The sequence below is a fragment of the Haliotis rubra genome, unplaced genomic scaffold (genome assembly GCF_003918875.1).
Source record: "Haliotis rubra isolate DU_JTF1 unplaced genomic scaffold, ASM391887v1 Scf35, whole genome shotgun sequence".
Taxonomy (NCBI): domain Eukaryota; kingdom Metazoa; phylum Mollusca; class Gastropoda; order Lepetellida; family Haliotidae; genus Haliotis; species Haliotis rubra.
In genome coordinates this window covers 656,653-680,643 of record NW_025767024.1, presented here as the reverse complement: position 1 = coordinate 680,643, position 23,991 = coordinate 656,653, and the positions used below count along the sequence as shown (strand labels likewise).

Genomic DNA, 23,991 nt, shown 5'->3' with positions numbered 1-23,991 from the left:
ATTATCGACTACCTCGGGGCAAAAGCACCCTTTACTCGAACACCCGGTGTTACAAGAGATTTCATATAATTTCCATCACTCTTTTGCCTTTGGTTTGAGTTTGAGAACATAGTTTAGACTGTTATTTTCTGTGATTGTGACGTTCCAAATTTGGATTGCAGTAGCAGTATGATATCGGATCATTCGACATAACAAGTGCCGGATACGATTCAAACCATACGTCTTTGATGTTCATTCTTGGTCAATGTAGTTAATAATACACATCTTCTGTAGTACCATATGACGCATTATATAGCTGAATGGACATAGCTATAAAACGATATTTAAATAGTATTAGATCGATGAATATTGAGGTGGGCAGTCAACATTTTACGTCAAAGATACAACACATTTGTCGATCGTATTCATGTATATGACTGACTGACTGAGTTTAGTTTTACGCCGCTTTTAGCAATATTCCAGCAATATCACGGCGGGGGACACCAGAAATGGGCTTAACACATTGTGCCCATGTGGGGAATCGAACCCGGGTCTTCGGCGTGACGAGCCAACGCTTTAACCACTAGGCTACCCCACCGCCCCTCATGTATATGGACACTGATACAACACATTTGCAACAGAAGCGTTTCCATAGATACAACATATGTTGCAGCAGTTTGATATAAGAACTGTTCATAATAAGATAAAAATCGCATCATCAATACTTTGTTGTTTATCCATTTCACAGAAACAGCTTTTCAAGACATAAATGAATTAAAAGAATTCATGTATATAATTCAATACGAAGAGTGTGATAAACGTATCCCAATATGAATGTTTTATTTGTCTTATAATCTTCTGTTTTTCAAAAACAGATTTGATCGGTTTTTCACCTGACTATGAAGATGGAAATGGAATTTCATTATGGATGTGTATCAACATCCCCCGTGAGTGTTTTCATGAACCAACAGAACCTGGTTAAGGCATTAAAAGATAGATTTTTAGGAAAAATATGTTTGCTAACAATGCTAGGTGTATTCACATCCATATTCATCACAATTTGCATGCAACTCAGTTTTTGTAAATTGAGCCCCTGGGGGGACCTGGTCCCGTAGCCCCATTGTGTATACTACTATGCACATTAGCGTTGTGTTAATGGTGTTAAATACTAATAATTTGCATAAGTCTCGCTTATGAATGACAACTGCATAACAAAATATTAATATGTAAATATGTCTTCATTTTTCGCAGAAATAGATTCCATTTGTGGAATATTTTGGACCCGTGCTCCCGTGCATGTGATAATAATGAAAGAGCATGTTGAAAGATACTTATCGCAACATGAATGTATTTTTAAAAAATAGTCAATTTAATCTTTTAATAAAATCAATTCAAATAACATGCATAAAGAGTTGTTAAAAACCAAAAAAACGGACTTAGACATTTCTTTTTGTATTACCATCACAACTGCAAACTGCATTGGAAATTTATTTTCGTGGTAATTTTGTTTTCTTAGGTACGAGACATAGAAAATATAATCTGAAGTAAATCTAGCATGCTTGCTATCCGTTCTCTCCTTGGCTTAGTATGCTATGCATTGTGTCGTGAGATAGAGAGCTCATTGGAGTTTAGGAGAGCATTACCAGGCTCACGTTTCCTCTAATGATGATGAGAGTGGATATGGTATAACCAGATTCGGGGAGTAAACCCAAGAATGCACACACCGCTCCTGAAACCACCAATCGGCTGAGATTACGCCTGGAGGAGAGGAAACGAGTCCAAGAGATAAAATGGAAAAGTGTGAGCGGGAATTGTCTGTTGAAATATGAAACAAATGATATTCTCGTTATTGCAAAACAGCGGAGTTTGGTTGTTTTTACAGGATGCTGAACGTTGTATGTAAATAATGTGTTCTTTTGAAATCTTTGAAAAAAACTGATTTTGTTCATTTTGGGATTTCAACGGATTTTTTACTGATAATAAATGTGAACTGAAGACATTTATCAAACTTTTTCACCTTTTAACGTCATTTCTTGTATCAAACACAACAAAGTTATAAAGTAGTAGATTAGAGTGTGTAAGATAAGGCAGACTCATAACATTGAAGGAAAATTTGTTCATTGTCTTCCGTAATTAATCTATAACTAAAACAAGATTACCGTTTAGAATCATAATTCATTTTGCAAAACTTGGATAACAATGGAACGATTTTTCAAAATTAATCAAAATATTTCACAAGACCCCAAAATGCAATGCGTCATACCCCTGTACAATTTAGTTTGAGTATGCCAGTGATTAAATGTGTATGGTGTTTTTGTACTTTGCGAGTATGTTTATGAACATACGTAAAAAAACGTACGAAATCAATATCCGCCAAAACTTTTCTTTCCCGACACACACATCTCTGTAAAACTAATTGGTAGGTAAACCAAATAGGTTAGAATATTTTATCACTATATTTCCTATACATATCCGGCTTTGGCATTTGTCTGATATTATTTGCTATGAATGCGTATGAATCTCACGGAACACCAAAGACGTTTCTCTGATCTGGATGCCGAGAAGCGATGTAAGTCCGTGGGTGTTATAAAAATACAAGGATTCTGCTGGTGAGCTTGTCCGGATTTTCGTATTTATTTAACATTCCTCAGTAGCAATAAACAGATCAGCACATATCAAAATAATAAAACAAACTGTTTTTAAAACAATCGAAATCTGTCGTAAACAGTCAACGGAAGTGTGCACACGATGGAACGGCAGCTACTGCTAAGCGACACCCTATCACCCCTTCGCGAGTGTATCGCTCCGCCGAGTAAATAAGCCGAGGTTCCAAACTTTCGCATGTGATTGGTATTTGGCAGAATCGCTTTCTGACAACTGTCGACGACGGACAGGTCTGTACGGCTCTGCACATGCGCATGGCGGTTGATTTGTGACCCTTTTTCACTCAAGGTGTCGCATCAGTGAGACTGGCGGCAGTAAATGCTAATCTACCTTTTGGATGGATGTTTACAACGTGTCGTCTGCTAGTCTGTGAGCGGCTTGTTATCGACTTATGTTTTGATGTGGCAACACAGACATTTGTTTATGTACGTTCAATATAGCAGTGCTATCGTTGGATATCAGTGAATTTGGATACGCATAATTTGATTTTTGATTTATAATTTGGACAACCAATTGTCTCTGAGGACAGGCTTTCGGATCCTTCTGAAGGAACTTTCAGAAGCGGCGTAAAGTGTTTATATTCATCGGCCAAAGGGTGCACATCATTAACACTGACTTGAGCGCTTCTTGGCAGTGCTGATTGTTATTATTATGTAATCATAATAATACGGTGAAGGATTATAACTGCAACGATGTCATATTTTTGCATTGCCGGTATGCATACATGAGCTCTCTGCACCAGTACCTGTGGGGTTCTTCAAGGTATCTGTGAACTGATTGTTCGTGCCAGGAGAGGCTGAACTGTGATCTTCGGAAGCAAATTCTCGACTTGTGTATAATTTCCCTAAGGGGGTATCGGCCGAGACAGAAAGCTGAATCAAAATACTAGAGCGATGGAGCAACGAGTCTATGGAATGAATGCACCAGCTTTGCACCACTATTCTCATAACTTCCCAGGGTCTTATGGACTCTCTCAGACATTTCCTAGACAAACTGCATTCTCATCGATGTACGGGACTGGGAATTTCTCTGGGGGTGGATTCACCTACCCCTCCCAGTCATCGGAGTGGGGGTTCTCGTCCCCGTCTTCAAATTTTGGTATGAACGGACCATTGAGCAGTGCTGCATCGAATTTGTTATCAAGTCGGGACACTGGGGACTACTTCTACCAGGGTGGGGTGCAGGTGTCCGGGGGAATAGGGGGTATGTCGGGGTCCCGAGGTTTAATGCCCGGGGGGTCACCGTACTGTGAAGTGGCCAACTCCTACAGTCCCCCCTTTTCTTCGTCACCCTCCCAAAGTGTCAGCTCTTCACCCGGGTCTACAGATTCCAGTGACAAGACGAGGTGTTCAGGTAAGATTAATATACCATAAATATGCGAGCATTGGGGACTGGTACCATACAACACATATCGTTTGATAAGGTATAATTTTGTCACAATAAATATTTTTATGTAAATATTGTGTAAAATATACAACAAAACATAGAATTATATTTGAATAATTCGACCAAAACCAAGTGCTAAGTTTTTTTGTCGGCCTCAGATTCATAAATTAACTGATTGTAGTTATATTGATAATAATTTACTGGTGTTAACGTTTAACTCGTTCTCGGAATGAAATGTCACTTCTGAAGAGGAATCATCTGTATTGATATATCCATACTGTGTAACAGATGACACAACATCAACTTTAAAACAACAATGCAAAAATAATATCATATATTTGAAAAAACAATTTAAAAAGTACAACCACAACTATAATCTCAATAATGCACAAATGTACTGGATGATTGAACTTCGTTATTCGAACTGCTTTAACGTCGGTTAGAAACCTTTAAATACAACAGCTCTGGTCAGGCTATATTGGCCCCATCCGAAGTAATGAAAAGTCGCCTACTAAATTCCAGATAGCTAAATATTGTTCACCAAGTCTATCTTGACTTTAATTAAATTTTCTGAAGTTTTCATTTTTCATCATATATATGGACATACATATAATTTCATTTCAAATTTTAAGACATGTTCAACTCGACAAACGTCACTGTTATCCCGTGTAGACCCTGGTTAGATCTGGTGTTGTCAACCGATGACATCGTAACATGCGACTAACTTGATCGGGCGGTCAAGACTTGGTTGATGCCTGTCATCGTATCCTAGTTTCGTTTATAGACGCCCATGATGACACTCACTGGATTGTTTGGTCCGTGATGAGTTACGGACAACCATCATATAGCTGGAATATTGTTGGAAGTGCGGCATTAAACAACAGCCTACATGATGTTGGTTTAACATATATAGCAAGGTTAACTGTATGATCAAACCGTCATTATGTCCGATAGTTGTCTTCCAGAAGTTTATAAGTTACTGTGCTTCATTGGAAATATTTCGTCACAGGTGTGACATTATATTTTAATTATCAAATCGACAAGAATTCCATACTTCATCACCGTCTTAAAAATTTAATGAGGATTAAAACGAATACATTTAAATGAAGGATGTGTTAACAAATGCTAATCTAGCATAGGCAGCACTTCACGTGTTCTCTTAGCACATTTAAATATTAAGTTGTAAGATAACAATATCAAGTTTAACGAGTTTTAAATTCATGCACAAAATAAGTAAGCGGTTTTATATCCAATATATTATTATTAATTAATTATGTCAACGGATCCTACGTAAACAGATAATGCAAAAGATTAACCAATCTCGATTATCCGCCGAAATTGATAATCATTCCACTTGGACAGTGGAAAATGATATGAATAGATATGAATAGATCACTGGATATCAGTGACGGCACTTGATGGTGTACATTTATAGTTAGATTTTGGATCTCTGGATTGATAGAAAGGATTGTCAATTACCAAAAGTAGGTAAAATGAAAAACACTGAAATTCATTACCCGAAAGCATTATGCTATATAATATCAGTCTATGAAAGTGTTTCCTATCAGGTTATAACCAATATAGATAGCTTGCTATATAATATCATAGTCTATGAAAGTGTTTCCTATCAGGTTATAACCAATATAGATAGCTTGCTATATAATATGATAGTCTATGAAAGTGTTTCCTATCAGGTTATAACCAATATAGATAGCTATTAATAAATTGCAAAGAAATGTCAAACAGAGCATGGTGTAATATTCACATAAAACGTGCTTGTTAAAATAACGACTTTACACTATCAGCGGCAATTGAAGCGGCAATTTCTTGGTTAAAACTCAGCCTCTATAAATTCATTTTCGTCATATTGTTGTAATGGATCCCCGGAGATTGCTTGAATTCCTCTGGTTTTCTCTTAAAAGAAAGGACAAAAGTTCCTTCGGTACGATTAACGATCTTGCAGGCAAATGTATGTCTCTACATGTATATAATGAAGGTATGAAACGAGTGAATGAAGGTAGTATTATGTGTATCTATATCTGCTTAGGTTAGAAAGGTAAATTTTTGGAAAACCAATATTCCATTTTAATACTCCTTGAACCAAAAGGTAAAACCTTATTATTTTTTTACTTTCTTGTGATCATAAAAATGACGTTGTGAGAAATGCACGTATAATAATGATGAACTGAAACTACAAAAATATAATTAAGCCAGTGTTTCATCGGGATTAAGCTTAAATTAATAGATCTTACGTTGCAATTCTTTTAATTTTGAAAACCTTTAAGTACCATATATGAAATATATGCTTATATAAATGAATTCAAAAGTATTATTTAGTTTCGTAAGGGGATATACTTTAAGTATTCATTGTAAAACTTTTGCACATATTAATCATAAAAATGGTAATCCTTTTGTAAAACTTCATTCTGTAAATTGAGCCATCGGGTGTTCCGATGCCAACACAAAGTCCAATAATTCATAAAAGCGTTCGGGCATTACAAACAATCGCCGACGATACGAAAATGAAGAGAATATCTGTTGACGTTTCGGTAACTGCGAGGCTTTGTTTTCCTGATTCTTATCATGGTAAAAGGCACGATAAAAGACAAATCCTAAACATCTTAGCTACAGAAAAGACGACACAGGAATCCATTTGGGAATTCCGACGAGCATTGTGTTCAAGTGTTTAATATTCAAGAACACCGTTGAAAATATGTAAAGGATTAGGGTTACTTTTGCAGGTTTGTGATGAATAGAAATATTTATGTATGTTGATAAAATACTGAGTATGTTAACAAACCTTGTAAATTGAACAAACATTGTAAATGAATGTTCAATGTGTTTGTAGGGAGATAACAATCTCACAGTTTGATTATGAGAACAACCATACTTATTGATTTTCTGAGGATTGGTAATGATTTATATAAGAATAAGTCAAAATGAACAAGTGATTTTAATTGACATTGGGAAGCGCAGTATTAAATATTAAAAACCCTGTTGTGTAAAGAGCTTTCCTACTTTCTGAACATTCAAACAAAACAAACAATATACCTCCAGTAATCAATTAACATAACATGAACTAAAGTCTTCATTAAACCTATACGAAGAATAAAACCGATTGTAAAGATAAAAACTAATATTAAATTAGACAACCGCTCCATATCATTCCCAATCCAAAATCTAATTTTTCAAATAAATAGTAAGAGTGAAATTAAATCATTCCCACATCAATTTCATTTAATAGAATCTGACACCTTACATCCCAGACTTCTGGATATTGTTCCAATACGTCCAGACACGAGCAACAAGTGATATCCCCTTTAATGTTCGCTATCTCAAGCAGGTAGCGAGGATCGTTCTTAGCCGTACTGGTATCGTAATTAACAATTAGGTCGTTCGTCGCATGTGACCTGTTCTCTAGAAGCATTGACTGCTCATATGATACGAGTATTTAGTGTAGAGAGTATCGCGTACTCTTCTTCTGTTCCACACGGAGTATATTTTATTCATCGACAAAGGTTGTATATCATTTTCGGTATCATCCGTCATATGATTATCGATGCTTTCTCTATTACCAGCAGATATTTCTTTTTGAAAAATCCGGATCTATCATATTTTCTTAATGCTCTGTTTCTCTGTGCGTAGTATCAGAGACCATATACTATCGTCTCTGGTAGTATTGTGTGCCTCATGAACCAAGGTAGATTGGAAGTAGTATTGTAAACCGCTGTAGCGTCTTCGTGAAATCCACGAGTAAAATCTCACAGTTCGTCGAGGAAGGTCGTCTGAAATCCATGAGTGAAATCGCACAGTTCGTCATAAAGGCGACTGAAGTCTACGATTGATATCGCACAGTTCCTTGTCTCTTGGACAGATACCTCTGTACCATCGGTTGATGAATTCTTTTCTGTAGGCTCACACACGGTTCTCTTCGCGAGTGTGTATACAAATCATACCATATGGTTTTCATGGAAAAGAGGCGAAGAGGGGTCGTTGGTAGGCAGGAATGCCGATGACAGTCGGTATGAATGGGGTTAAGATTAGGTAGTGAATTCCCAGTGTTTTCAAAGTTTAGTATAATAACATCATTATGTGTTGACAAATGATAACGGTCGTTCCCCTGGTGGTTCCATATGTCTCGGTGTTTATCAACAGATTCTCCTGTAAATTGTCAGAATTGGTGTTAAGAGCTATAGCAACGTAAAGATGATACCTTTCACATTTCATGCCTTCCTTGAAGAGATCGCTTCAGTGACATTTTTATATTGTTCGGAAGCATCTGCGTGTCTCCATTGCTAAACGTACATACCATCAATTATGGTTTTGAAGATTATCCTAACATACAAATGTTCGTGTAATGATTATAATGATAAAACAAATTCATTTTCTAATACATATATGTTCTGCTTTGTTCATTCGTAATTTCGTAAATACCAGATGTATCGTATTTTGTGTAAAATTATGAACAAAATTATACTTGATATGCACTAAGTCACCATTTTCAATTCATTGTTTGTTTATGTTATTTATACATTAACATATATTCTTAAATGGAAGCTAATGTAATTTGTCGGGGCATTTTGATCAGTTACGAGAGCGTAAAGGTCTTTAAACAGTGAAAAAATAACATCTTCATTTCCGTACATCTTATCTCTTACGGTTTTTCAAAATGGGATCACATTTTCCCTTGCCCTGAGGGATCATGGGTCACTGGCATACGCCCTCTGGTGTCAACTGTTTCTTTATAGCAAGGGAGTTAATTAAGTTTTAATTGTACAAGTCGCCTATCAGACAGATCCACCAAATTGCCAGACGTGCGTTCGTCTCTCCTACAACGCTAGGATAAGACCAGATTGGGAGGAATAAAACTTTTACAGCCTGAGGTCAAAATTCTATTGGTTAGGCTATGAAGTGATATTGCATTTTGTAAAAGTGGTTATTTTTATGGCTGAGCGAAATGATAATGTTTTCGGGCTTCTTTTGATCGATGCTACACAGTGTGATTCAGTACAAATGATATGGGATGAGTTGATATTTTTTCAAATAGTTTGGCATGAGGATGTTTGCTAAATAGTTTAACCTATTTACGTTTAAGGGGTTATATGGCATGTCCCACCAACTTAGAGAGCTTTGACGTCATAAAATACTTACAGAAGGAGCTGTTAAATAAGCCAGTGTAAACCATTCAGTAATAAACAGTGATACTTCGTCAAAAACGTCAATGAAAGGTTATCGTACAATCAAATGAACGTTTTGAAAAAGTGTCAAAAGAAAATTGAAATTTTTATTATCTCTAAGCAAAGTCAGCTGACAACATTAGATTCTGTGAAATGATATCGAGTGGGGGTTTGTGTGTCTTTAAAGTTAGTGTTCAAGTTCTTAACTTTTCTCAAGCCAGTTGAGCTACCCCTGGAAACAGCAACTTGCACGACGTTTTTTTCTGAATAGATATCATCCTAACGATGTACTTTGCCTATGAAAACGCAAGCAATGAACGCCTGCATCGATTCTTTTTTTTTACAGATTTTCAGTAATTCTTTAAGAGATAACTGTTTCACTGCTAACCGTTTTAGAAGATTAATAGTCACAGTCGTCCAATATGTAATAGCAGTACCAGCGGCATTGCGATATAAGTATCTCAAAAGGCTAGGGATGAGTTATATTACGTTACAAATTATTTTTGACACATGAACATTCTGATAAAACAAATGACCTTAGCTAATGGGCTGATATTTTACACAAGATAAATTGTGAATCAGAGTTGAGGATAAACAATATTCTGATATGAGGATTGACGCTGCTTGGAGTTGAAGCTGATATGTTAAGAAAGAGTACTTTTCAATTTCATGGCAGAGTGTGCAATTTTCCAGGGTTCTGGCGCAGTTTCTTACAGTTACTTAAAGGTGTAACGAATACATGAAAGAACAAGATAATATACAAGACATATGTCGCTCGAAAAGAAAGTGTTTACCACACACAACACAACACAACACTACACACCACAACAGACATACGTGCACGCGCGCACACACACACAACACACACGCAAACAAAACAACACAATACATACATACATACATACATACATACACACAGACAGACAGACATACATACATGCATACATACATCCATACATACATACATACATACATACATACATACATACATACATACATACATACATACATACATGCACACACACGCCTACGTACATACACAAACGTACGTACGTACGTATGTACATACATACATACCCACATGCACGTACCTACCTACCAACATGCATACATACATACATACATACATACGTACCTACCTACATACATACACACGTACATACATACGTACATACACACGTACATACAGACATACATACGTACATACCTACGTACCTACCTACGTACATACATACATACGTACACATGTACATACACACGTACGTACATACACACATACATACAAACCTACGTACCTACCTACCTACGTACATACAAACGTACATACACACGTACATACAGACATCCTGAATTCGCCGATTTGGGTTCTGTGTTTGTCACAGAGAAGTACACGTTTCTGACCTTCATCACTTCCTCCCGCATTAAGGTGACACGCCGAGATGTAGCAGAAATAAACAAAACACATATCCGTAAACACAAGAAATATGTGCAGTTCCCAGTGCAGGAGTCCGAATATATCACGAGCATGTTCAAGAATAATATTTTTGACATAATTTCTGTCATAGATGCGTCAACTGGAAATGTCCACATGCCCACCATTCGCTCTCTCACACAGTGACTCACAGAACTGGTACACAGTCTCTTTATCATTGCCAGATTCATGCTTCCCCAACCAACCGGCTATATTGATAGTAACATACATAGCATCATCTTTAACTAGCCCCTGCTTCATGCTCCTGGTCTTATTTAAATGCTAACTTTTCCTATTTTGTAAATATGATCCCGTTGGTCCCGCCAATAATTTGTGTTTTTACTGGATCGGGTTGTCACGTTTGATGACTTGGTTGATTTCTGCCTCAGACTCGATTCACATACCTCTGTGATATTGCTGGAATATAGTGGAGCGTTCAACAAACACATAAAAATGAACGTTTGTTCATTGTGTCTCTAATAACTGACGAAGTTAGTTGCTGCTATCTTGAATGTTTACTTATTACTTTGGTGACATGATTTCAATATCAGATGAACAGAAATCATCTTTAATTCAAGTATTGATGGTGATACAGGCGTCACTGCTGTTTGGTTCAGCCTGTACTTAATATAGTAAGTGCAGGATGCTGAAAAACACATGTTAGCTGGCGCACATTTCAAACTTAGGGTGAAGGCACTTTAGGTCTCATGAAATGCATACAGTTGAATTGGATCCTCAAATCTGAAGTAGCGGCCTGTTCCTATTGGGATCTATTAAATAAAACATACTTTTTTCATATTTTCTGTCAAACCCTTCCGCAAAAGCTTCACATCTACTATGAGTGATTCGGACAGGTTCGTGATATGCATTGTCTCCAAGGAATTGCGGAATCATATATTAATCGGCCCACACGCACCTGTTCCAAAATCCCTCCGCCTTGGGAAATAGTCCAACCGCGACACATGCGCGTCTCGCACAGCTCGAAAATGCATCATATTCCTTCACAAACACACGCCTTCCGACATCCCGAGCTTCCACAATACCAACCGGATGTGTCGGATAGGTTCATATAAAAAAGAGGGTAGGTGCTTGCTTCAACATGTACGCCATTGCATATGGAAACGTCAGTACTGTGTATACAATGGTATACAAATCTCAAAAAGCGGCAGCAATATTTTCCTGGTAAATCTTGTGTTTACATTGTATTTACTTTGCAAGGTTGACTGCACTCAAGTTTCATTTTACCACACAACGGTTTGAATATTCAACAAAATATCCATTTTATGGCACAGAATAAGGATAAGAAAATGATAAAACGAGCAGCTGAAACTGTTCATAATGCCACACAATGTGTGTACACAGAAACGCGATCCAAACTATGTCATTCTTTTCCACGTTTTCCTCTATGATCCATCCATTGAAAACATTAAACAACAATTGAATATCACTGTTGTTCTCGGTGATTGAAGAGACGGTTGAACGTTTGATAGTTTTCTGTCATGAACGTATTCTATAAAAGCAGTCACCCTTGTCACGCAATGACCATAGCTACAGTCTGTAAGCAAGGGAGGCCTGCTAGTTTCATTTTAAAGAGTAAGTATTCCAGGTCCGAAACGATTTCGCCTTTTGTGAAATCTGCGAGCGCGGGTATGGGGCTAACAACCCTTGGGACCGTTCATAATTTATGGCTAGAAGGGGTGAAGATGATTTTAATGGAGATGCATGTACAATGTGAATGAACCCTCCTAAGATTTATGTACAAAATAAGTGCCCCCCTGCCTTCATGCATGTTGTACAAAATTGTACAAAATCAATGGCCCCACCCCCACAAAATTGGTCTCACACACTCTCACACACACACTCACACTCACACACACACACACACACACACACACTCCCACACACACCACCCTAATTTGTAAGCACATCACACAAACACACACATGTACACACACACACACTGACCCCACTAACATCATCCATTGTTATCACTCCCGAACTGACAATGACAGTAAAACCTGGTACCCGCTCTACAGATTATTGTAACTGTCATATTTTCACAAAATCCTACGATGGTTGTTAGCAATTACAGCAGACTGACTGACTGAGTTTAGTTTTACGCCGCTTTTAGCAATATTCCAGCAATATCACGGCGGGGGACACCAGAAATGGGCTTAACACATTGTGCCCATGTGGGGAATCGAACCCGGGCCTTCGGCGTGACGAGCCAACGCTTTAACTACTAGGCTACCCAACCGCCCCAATTACAGCAGAGGACGTGGGAACACCTGAAATGTACAATGGTCGATAATGTGAGCAATAGTATCCATATATATCTGAGCATTCAATCAATCATTTAGTGACTAATCTGAATAATACCCCACGGTGTCCAGTGAGGTAACCGTGGTTCCTGATAATCTATACGCACGCGGGAATTCCAGGTAAGAAATGGTCCCCAGCTACCAACGCTGTCGTAAAAGGTGACTCAGCTCCTAGACGTGTCATAGTATCATAACATCAATCACTGGAGTGTTTGGTCTGTACCCTTGGTACCTAACCATATTATAGATTATACCTAATCATATTATAAGTTTAAAGATTGCATGTTATAGAAATATGAAAGTAACATTCTGTATATATTTACAAAAAGTTCAATCATTCAAAGTAAATGTCTTAACAAGATGCAGCGTATTCATGTAAGACCACAAAACAAAATTAAAAATGCATTTTTAATCGTTTAAAGCATATCAGTTATATATTTTATAATATTATGATAAACATTGCATGTTTTGACCACAATACCCCATTATCTGGAAATAACATCGATAGAACATAATTATGGTAATCTGACTGAATATCTTCATTGTGGTACTGCGCGTAGATTTGTCTTTAATATGTTTTACTCTGATTTCAATTTTTAAGTAACGGTGAGTAAATTAAGTGTAAATACCCTTTGACCAGTAATTCAGTTATATCAGGGTATGACAGCCTTATCATAGAGGAAAACCCAACAATAATTTTATAATTGTGATTTCTAACACCACATACTGTTTTCCCTATACGATCATTGAAATCTGTTTTTTCTGAAAACTTGAGACTAGCAGCTCTCTGGCGTTGTGGTTTGATGTTCTCACCATGCCCACAAACAAACGAACGTATTACGTTCCAAAACTGATATTATTTTCAAGTAGGAGTATTGTGTATTGATTGTGAGAAACGTACGTTGTTCTCCATGTAGAATTCTGGAAATAGTTCCCGTGGAAGATGTATAAATACATCAATGGTGTCATCCGGTTAATTAGTCCGAAAACGACCTGGAACGCAACGCAACACTGACACCAGACACGTTTGATCCCGGTCACATTTCAAAGGGGGATACTTCCGATGTATCACAATATTTAATTTCAGATGTAGCAAACCTGAACTTAACAAGCTTAATTGAGGACGCACGGGATTGTGTATATACGCACGGGGATTTGGGACATGATTGAAGTGCGCATGCGTACGAAACAAGTAGCCGAATGTAAACTGTTCCCTGTGTTTACGCAGCAAGCCTCGCGCTTTGTTCAACAGCGGGATAAATCTGTAACAAAACCGGTTGTAGTTGCGCATGCGTATATACCTTTTTACAAATGTAGATAAAAATGATTTATGTCTACATTTAAAAAATATCATAAAATGCGTTACCGATTTACATTTTGACTGGGGAAGTTTTACTCCACAATCAACTTTGATTTCATTAAAATCCTAAAAACAATTAATGTAGACTATAGCTACGCTTAGTCTCTAAATGTATATAATTTTGATAGTAACAAAGAAACCCAGTGAGATGGGAAATTCAGAACTTAAGGAAATCTAGACTTGCTTCAGCATTGCAGGGAGGGCTAGGCAGTAGTGGTGTTCCGATTAATTGAAATAATCGAAGATTGGTTGAAGTGACCAAACGACCAAGCAATCGATCACATTTTCTCATAATCGAACACAAACGATTTTGGAACTGCTGTTTTAGTCTTTGAAACAATCGACGATGGAACATAACTTTGAAGTTGTCAGGGCCTGAAAACTTGTTTAATTCTTAGAAAGCTCACTTCACTAACTGAAAAGCCATGACTGAATATTTCTTGAAGACCCCAGAAGGTTTATGTTCATGATATATCAACATCACTTTAAAGTAGCAAGGTGCATCATGTTATACATATCTGCAATAACAACCTGGATAAGAAAATCTGTAAATTGACGCTAACCAATTTTTATCGATGATTGTTCGTTGGTAATGAAGCAATCATCAATTATGAGATTTCAACCAATTCCCAACACCACTAGGCAGTACGGAAAATAATGTGGTTCAGGGACTGTGAGACGACTACAATGCCGCATGCTGTGTTTAAATGTCGTTCTCTGTAGTGTTCTCGCTTTGATTGTAAATTGTGTAGTCAAAGACGACACCGTGAGCTTCTAGAGCTGATAGTTCTGATTCTGTTTTGGTTGCCAGACAATTAAGACGTAACTTGGTATGCCGATCATATTTACACTAGTTGCGTGGAACACTTAGATCGAAACGGAACTGTTCGGCATGTAATTTCAACAGTATACATTTGCATGAAATGTAATGACATGATTAATTAAGACTGTTTGCGTCTGAAACCAGACATACTGGTTCCCGTTTCACAAAACAGGATTATCGATATCTTCTGGTCACTGGGCAAGTGGAATTAGTATAGGATTCTTCTTCCTAGTGTGTAGATTGCTGATATTAAGCGGTTCAGTGGAGAATAACTCCAGAAGAAAATGTCATCGAATATAAGACTTCAAGTATTTGTTTAGTTTGTATGTTATTTAACTTATCTCAGCTATATGACAGAGCCTGACAGCGCCTGGACCAGACTAACCAATGATCGATAGTATGAGCATCGATGCATGCCACGTGGGAACACTGACATGCAACTGACCAAGTCAGTACTCACTCCATCAGTTTGGTCGACCATTTACGACCAAAACTGGCTGCTGGGGATCTATTCTAACCCGGAATCCCAACAATATCAGGGGGCCAGTGGTTAAAGCGTTCGCTCGCTGGAGACCTGGGCCCCGTTTCACAAAGCTCTCGTAGCGCTACGACCATCGTAAGTCAATGTTACTGTATAGGAGGTAGGAATGCTACATGCAAAGTAACGAGATCTTAGGCTTACGAGAACTTTGTGAAATGGGGCCAGGGTTCGGGTTTGGGGACGTGTTCGATTACACACATGGGTACAATGTGTGAAGCCCATTTCTGGTGTCCCCTGTCGTGATATTGCCGGAGTATCGTGAAATACGGCGCGAAACCCACCACACTCACTCACTCTCTCTGCGCTGTCATGAAGACCGAACGGCAAAAACATCGGAAAAAATAACGGTGCCCATAATCGTTAGATTTTGATGATAGCAGCAGAATGCTGTTGTACAGTTAACAACGATTAACGAACGAAGAGCGACCATAAACCATGAAAACTTTATAACCACAGTTCGTTAGTGTCGATATACAGCAAGTAATCGGGACTGATGGATTTCCTATTGATTTCTTTAAAAAAAATTGGAAAGAATTAAAAATATGGATTTATAGATTCGTTAAAAATGTATCAACTAAGAATGAAATGTCTTTAAATATGAAAAGGGGTGTCATCACCCGTATTCCAAAATCCCAATGAAAGTCGAAATGTCTAGTTTATACTAGCTGTACAGTCATGCATGTGAGAAGAAAACAATGATGCTCATGAGTCAATCATTGTGGATTTCTGGTCAAGACGTGATCATTGACAGTGAGTGAGTGAGTATGGTTTTACGCCGCTTTTAGCAATATTCCAGCAATATCACGGTGGGGACACCAGAAATGGGCTTCACACATTGCACCCCTGTTGGGAATCGAACCCGTGTCTTCAGGATGTCGAGCGGACGCTTTAACCATTAGGCTATCCCACCGCCCGATCATTGACAGAGCGCTTTCATACAGAATATTGCTAACAAATGCTAACAAAATGAAAAACGAATACAGGATTAAGTGATTAAATAAGGTTTCCGGAAAAATATGGAAGAGCTTCGTGATTTTACAACACGGTTGTTGTTGTTTTTTAAAACCGATGAATGTCACATTTCTGTTGTTCGTGCGCATATGAACGTCAGTTTAGTTGTCATCTGACTGTCCAATTGCTCTCGTCCAAATGGAAATGGAAAATAACGCTTTAAATAAAAACATGATATCTCACATAATTAATGTATTGATATGATATTTAATGCCCCTTACTCCCTCTGGCAAATGTGTAAGTCACCAGATTCCCTTTGTGCCTGTTTATGACGTCACTGCTTTATTACACCGCTGTCTGACGTCATCTCTCACGTCATCACCCATGCAAACTTCAAATGTTTAGCCTAGTGAAGTAATTTTAATGTCTTCGAATGGGATTGTTAAATTAAAGTGTGATGTGTTGAGCTATGTTAGTCCTTCGAGTTATCCGAGTTCGACACAAGCACAAAATGTAGGGGTGTAGGCAAACGTGTTCTATCAAACGTAGACATTATATTAAATACAAGCAATTTCCTCATTCACAGAAAAACACTTTACCCAAAGTATAATATAGCAGAAGGCCATAGTTATGTCTTTATGTTTAGAAAGAAAGAATCATAAGAATTCGTCGAATCAAATAATATGCTTTACAACAGACTAGAGAACATGTAAATATGAACATTTCCACTTCCATTTTGCAATATCCCAAATTCGTTATTTATTAACAACAAAGTTCATTAGGATCAGAAACGGATACGACTATGACCGATATTTAGCCATTCCGACACGTTTACACGAAATCCTTCCAGATGGAACAGTTTTACTTTTAAACCAAGCCCATGTTCCATCCCTCCTTAACAAGTCAGCCCCCGTGACAAATACATGTTAAGAAACACTGCCAGCCGTGTCCTCAATACCAGCATATGCCACCGAAAACAAGCTACGCATAACGCGATTCATTCATATTTGTCTACGTTTGAAACGAACACGCTTATAAGGAACTGACTGCTATAACTCGAGGGTTTTCGGCCACTTGATGTATGGTTTAGCCGAAATGTGTATAACGAACTACTGTTATAACGAACCAAATGTGGCCCCTTTAAGTTCATTGAGCCAGTTTCTGTAGTTAACCTCTCTTGGCGCTAAAAGCAAAGCTACAAACTACCTATCGCATGCATAACTCATGCAAGAAGCTTTCCTTTAACTGCAGGAGCTGTTGCACATTCATTAGGATTTAAATCGAAGCTAAATATCACGTTTTTCACGAAAGGCACGTGCAGCACACATCGTCTAACTATGGTCCCTGATGTACGTTCATCGGGATATATACCGAGTCCACATGAGTGAGTGAGTGAGTTTAGTTTTACGCCGCTTTTAGCAATATTTCCAGCAATATCACGGCGGGGGACACCAGAAATGGCCTTCACACAGTGTACCCATGTGGGGAATCAAACCCAGGTCTTCGGCGTGACGAGCGAACGCTTTAACCACTAGGCTACCCCACCGCCCCGAGTCCACATGATCACATGGTGATCCTTCAATGGACAAGAGCCTTCAGCTGTGCTTCAAAAAATGTTCAATACTTCATTCCAAGAGGGAGGTCTTGTTGACATGACCACGGTCTTTGGGTGTAACGGTTTCATGTGAGGTGAAAATATGTCTGTCAAATACCCCAGCGTTCGTCGACAATGATTGATCCAATTAACAACCCTGAAAAGCCATAGGCATTTGTCTCAATCTCACTTTAATGCTAAATAGCTATTATGTTTACAAATTGGCTTCATTTCACTTTCCTTAGTCTATATGAGGCCAGTGTGACTACAGACGTTTCCGGAAAGATAGCAAATTAACTCGCGCGATGCATTCCTAGCTTTAACACAATGTATGCGGGTAGTCTGGTGTTCCGTTTCGTGTCGGAAATCTAGAATTGCTTTACAAGGAATTCATTTCGCTAAGAAATCTTTAACATAATTCCTGCACGATCGTGTTAGGCAACGTATGTTTACACGTTATTAAATCCCATACACTGCGTTATGACAAGCGAGAGCTTAATCGCGTACATTCCATAATAGGAGTTATCTGTGTAAGGAATTATTTACGATAATAGAAGATGTGATAATTTTGTTGTTTTTCTTATTTTTGATTGTTTGATATTGATGTACAAATGCATTCTTTGGATACACAAGGAATCGTTTAATGGGCTCTTGCTTTTATTAGAGATTGCCAATGATTGTGTGAGCACTTGGTCACTTATATTCAAATAGACGACCGCTTCCAATAACATTACAAGTATGTCTCTCAAGAACCTCAATTGCATGTGTTATACACTGTTCATTACATTCAGCGATATCGCAAAGGATATGACTAATCTCTCTGCCACTTATCTGTACCTTTTACACTGAATATTACTAAAACGAAAGGTTGGAAAATGATTTTGGATGAGAAACATATTGTAGGCTTTATCTTTGTACAATAGCCAATAGGAAATAGTTGCCCAAACTACCAAGAGGTTGGAACACATGCCCACTCCAGTAGGATACGTTCGAAGCAATGCCCATTGGAAGTGTATTGCTGCAGTATTTTAAAACTGGAAATGAATGATTAATATTAGAAGGGTCACGCTTTGGCCTTTGAAAATGTCGAATTATCAAGTCAAGGAGGCCATGGCAATAATGGTATGAAACGAATCATACATGGTCAAATGGGTGATGATTTGCATATTTTATTCCTAACTTTTCAAGGTTTGGATTTACATAAGCAAAATATTATTCCATTTGATTTGAACATGAGGGATTCGGTGTTTATTTTAGCATATGTTTGTACTGTCTTTTTCTCCATCTCTGACGAAAGAAGGCTTTGGTCGATTGTCAATGGCTTGATCATATGTTTGGGAAACTCTTCCTGAACACATGTAAATAATTTCTTTCTTTTTGGGGTTACATTTTAGCCTCATTTATCCATTCATAATTATAAGTAAAATATATGCAAAACCATTTTTTATCATCTGAGACCATCTTCAGGGCTCAAAATTGATTCTTATCACTCCTTGTCCTTTAATTTGTTCCAGAGGCTGAAATATACTTCGTACTCTATTCAGTTCAATTCATTCAACAGACTGCCTCACAACACTCGTTACAGCTGTTATAGGATGCCATTATACCATGTCATTGACAATCAGATGTTCATTATGCACTTTGCATCCTCTGTTTAAGCGGGCGGTGGGGTAGCCTAGTGGTTAAAGCGTTCGCTCGTCACGCCGAAGACCCGGGTTCGATTCTCCCCATGTGTACAATGTTTGAAGCCCATTTCTGGTGCCCCCCACCCCCAACCCACCCCCGCCGTGATATAGCTGGAATATTGTTTAAAGCGGCGTAAAACGTAACTCACTCACTCACTCTGTTTAAGCATTTGAACATGACAAATGGTGACCTCAAAACTATTGTACATGTGAAAGGAGGGACTAATTTTGTGAAGAAAAACGAAAACAACTTAAAATTAAAAGTGAAGATAATTTAGTCAGTGTTTAGGTGCCACCGGGGGAGCAGGATACGCTTACCTTTTCTCGGACACGTGGTGTCATCACTATTTTAATAGTTATTCATAAAAAAAAACATGTTCATGATATAGTCGTAAATGTACATTCGACTCTGTTCCAGCAGAGGTTTCTTATGGGTGTTGAAAGGGCTTTGTCAGTTATATTTGGCTCTGTGTATAACACTTGTATTGTGGCGGAGATGCTCATTCGGGCGAGTGGGGGTACTTCAGAGAACAGAAGTATTCAAAACTCGACTGATTCTGATTTACAAGATAAATCAGTTATGTTTATTGATTTACCTACATAGGTGAAGCCGCCACATAGCTGGAATATTGCTGAGTGCGGCGTTAAACAACAAAATAACAAAACGTAGGTGAGATTTTTCAGTTTAAATGACATTAAACCTTTCTCATTTAAAGATTGTGACTGGAAAACGGATTTTAGACGTCAGAGCAATTACAACATGTACGTCAGTAGCACACTTCCTGAACTCCCAAATTACCGACAGCTTGCCACATTTTTTGTTTTATTCCTACATTTGCTATTGCCATGGGAACACTTAATGCAGAAAATTGATACTTAATGTATTTTTTAGATGTATCAAGTGTTCATGAAATGTATGATTATGCTTTGAAACTTGCCTTCGCGAATCGTGAAAAAAATATGAAGAAAATGACTTTGTACTACAGTATACTCGGTCGGGGATATTTATCCTTGGTGTATGGGCACGTTTTCACATGCAAAGTGTCCTCGTTCTATCTGACGCTTCATGCATTAGTTATGACCGCCAGAGGTCGCAGGGATGTTATTCCACGCAGGGGGCCACGTCCTCAGCCAATCAGTGTGGAGGATGAATTGGCCAAAACAAACACTATGGACATGGGGTGCCATTAAATTTATTATGATTATTGGTGGCAAATGTTTTTTGTTTGAACTGACAGGATCAAATTTGTTAAAATGGTGTGTGTTACCCATATGGAAAAACATTTAATATCGGGCAGCAATTAGGCTCTCGGCGTGAACCGTTATAGAAGCTGGATGTATGTACACCAGTTCTAGTTAGGAAAGACGGCCAACGTCAGCGAGAGAGTGTTCCGTATCGTCTTGAACAATTATCATGATTTATTAATTAAATCGGTTCGTGCGTGTATTTTTTTCATTTTCTCTTTTTGTTCTAAGGTTTTATCTTCGATAAGCAAACACATTCAAAGCTATCAAGTTAATTAGTGACAGATTCAATTTCTCGTTTTTCATTTTCACCTATTTGGTTCGTAATTACACAAGTATTCACAATATTGTTGATTTGTAAATATTCGCTCGTTTTATATGTAAAAAGTAGCATCTTATTTAAAAACTAATGTTAGTGTTCATACGTCAGTGCTTCCAGAGCCACGCAAACTCGGTAGTTTAATGCTAAGTAAATATGACTGACAGATATATGACGCGCTTCCATTCTGCTCCACCGTTATCTGCGTCTAACCATGACTGAAATCTACATATGTAAATATGAGATAGACTCCAGCTGACTGTAATGGAAAAAGCAAGCCTATAAGTAAATTTCAACATTTTTATCTTTACAAGCATCGTTTATCGTAAACTGTTTACATGAGGCCATGTTATCGTATAGCAGCTTCGCGAATGTAAACATTGTATGTTGGAAAAATGTGTCCCAACAGATGACATATCAAATAAGAATAAACTGTAAACATCAAACGTTTTTTAGAAGTTATCTTTAAGTCTCCATCGAAGATAGATAAATAACTAAAATGTAATGATATATAACAATAAACGATGAATGTAGAAACTTGATAGTTCAATAAAAATATAATGCGTCTATGTTACATGAGACTAAAGCTAATTTATAGTGATAAAATAGTAGTTATAACTTCATACAGTGTGATTACAAGTGAGATTACAAGGTAATGAGATACGCATCTATATCACTGCACTCGTATTCTACAACTGGGTGTGCTTTTGTCGATCTCTTTAGTATTTGTCTCGGTTTAAATATGTTAAGAAATATGTCGTTTCTGAGGCATTTGTATTTTAAATACGTCCTCTATATCACTTGAGAGGCGGTGGGGTAGCCTAGTGGTTAAAGCGTTCGCTCGTCACGCCGAAGACCCGGGTTCGATTCCCCACATGGGTACAATGTGTGAAGCTCATTTCTGGCGTTCCCCGTCGTGATATTATAAACCATACTCACTCACTCACTACATATATATATCACTTGAATGGATGCTCGGTTAATTATAGTTGAGTGTATTCCCTTGTTTTTCGGTTTATACGGTAGTCAACAATTTTCAAGCAAAATCGGTTTTTAAACATACACAGGGCCAAAAAACCAAGTGATGGGTATTAAGAGCACCACCGGTGTAATCGGACTCAACCATCTCTCCTAACCTAGCCACCCAATCAACCCAACGTTTCCTTTTACCACAATCACAGGTTATTTTGTGAATTATATTTTTAGTCTGAATTCACAGTAATTTTGTGCGATGCAATACCTGATAAACGAGAACTCCGTCAAGCTTTCCAACCATCCGAAGTTGATGCTATGTGATATTACTGAAATATATTTCACGATGCCTTTCTTAGTTCTGTGTGCATTACAAAACTTTCTGCAATGTTTGGTACGAAGTATAATGTCACCCACGTTGACCCTTCCATTTACAAACGTAATATTTAAACTATTATATGATGTTATAAGTTAAGCTCATGATGAATTTCCTTCATTTGCATCACAAATCATTTTGGAAACATTGAAAAACTACTAAATACTAGATGTATTCTTTTTGTAGAGGAGTGTCATAAAAAATAATACACATATTTCGCCTGGGTCATGAATAATTGGATATTTTATGAAAAAAATGTTAAGTGCTTTGTATTTTGTATTTTCGAGAAGGGTTATGAAAAACTGTACGGTTATGGAGAAGGTCAACACACAATATCTCAAGCAATAGGGGAGTACATTATGTTCAGTACATTAATGCAACACACACGACCAACACACACCTTTCTCCGTGCTAAATGACCAACCACAAAACATTCCCTTTATTTCCTGAGTCCCCTAGGCCTAAGTCCAACGTATCTCAGTTACAAGACATGCACAATTTTGAAACCCGAATACAAGGACAATTATACATACATCTAGTCAATCTGTTACACATATGGGGCTGTGTGCATGGAGTTTCTAAGAAGATATGTGAAACCCTGCGGAAACGGTAGCTTCCATATAACTAACTTAAAGGGGATTATAAACAGCACCGTCCATGAGACATCCGACGCCATCTTGCTTGCGGCCATTTTGATTAGTGCTACTTACCCAAGATTACAAAAACAAGAGTATCGTCCAAAAACATTGCCAACTACAAACTCAATATTTCTTAGATCTCGGGTTTGTTTAGATTCGGTAGGTGGTCACAGGAGAAACTTGTGGGGTTTATTTGAGGGGAAAGTTCCTTGTGACCTCAAGATCACATTACTTTGAGGTCTGGGTGACGGTCAGTGGCGATTGTGGGAACTAGTCGCAAAGAAAACATGGTAAAGAATATGAAAAAGTATCAAGAACAAGAACCGGATTGTGACGAACGTGAGAATTTTTATGCGAGACTAGCCCTTTTATACGCTCCCCCTCTGGCTTCCCAACATAACCATGCAAACAAGCACGGGCGGAAAATTTCATTAATTGAATAATACATACGTATTGCTTAAACTGTTGGGACTGGGTATTTCGATTCAT

The 23,991-nt window shown here is 37.8% G+C and overlaps 1 protein-coding gene across 1 annotated transcript in view; it reads left to right on the top strand.

Annotated features, from left to right (window-relative positions):
- The first annotated feature begins 3,650 nt into the window (after positions 1–3,650).
- The window catches only part of LOC124284971 (homeobox protein MOX-2-like), a 48,955-nt gene continuing 28,614 nt past the window's right edge, over positions 3,651–23,991 (top strand). The window contains exon 1 of the mRNA XM_046721099.1: positions 3,651–3,996. Coding sequence (XP_046577055.1) covers positions 3,651–3,996 — 346 coding nt within the window. The remainder of the gene's footprint in view (positions 3,997–23,991) is intronic.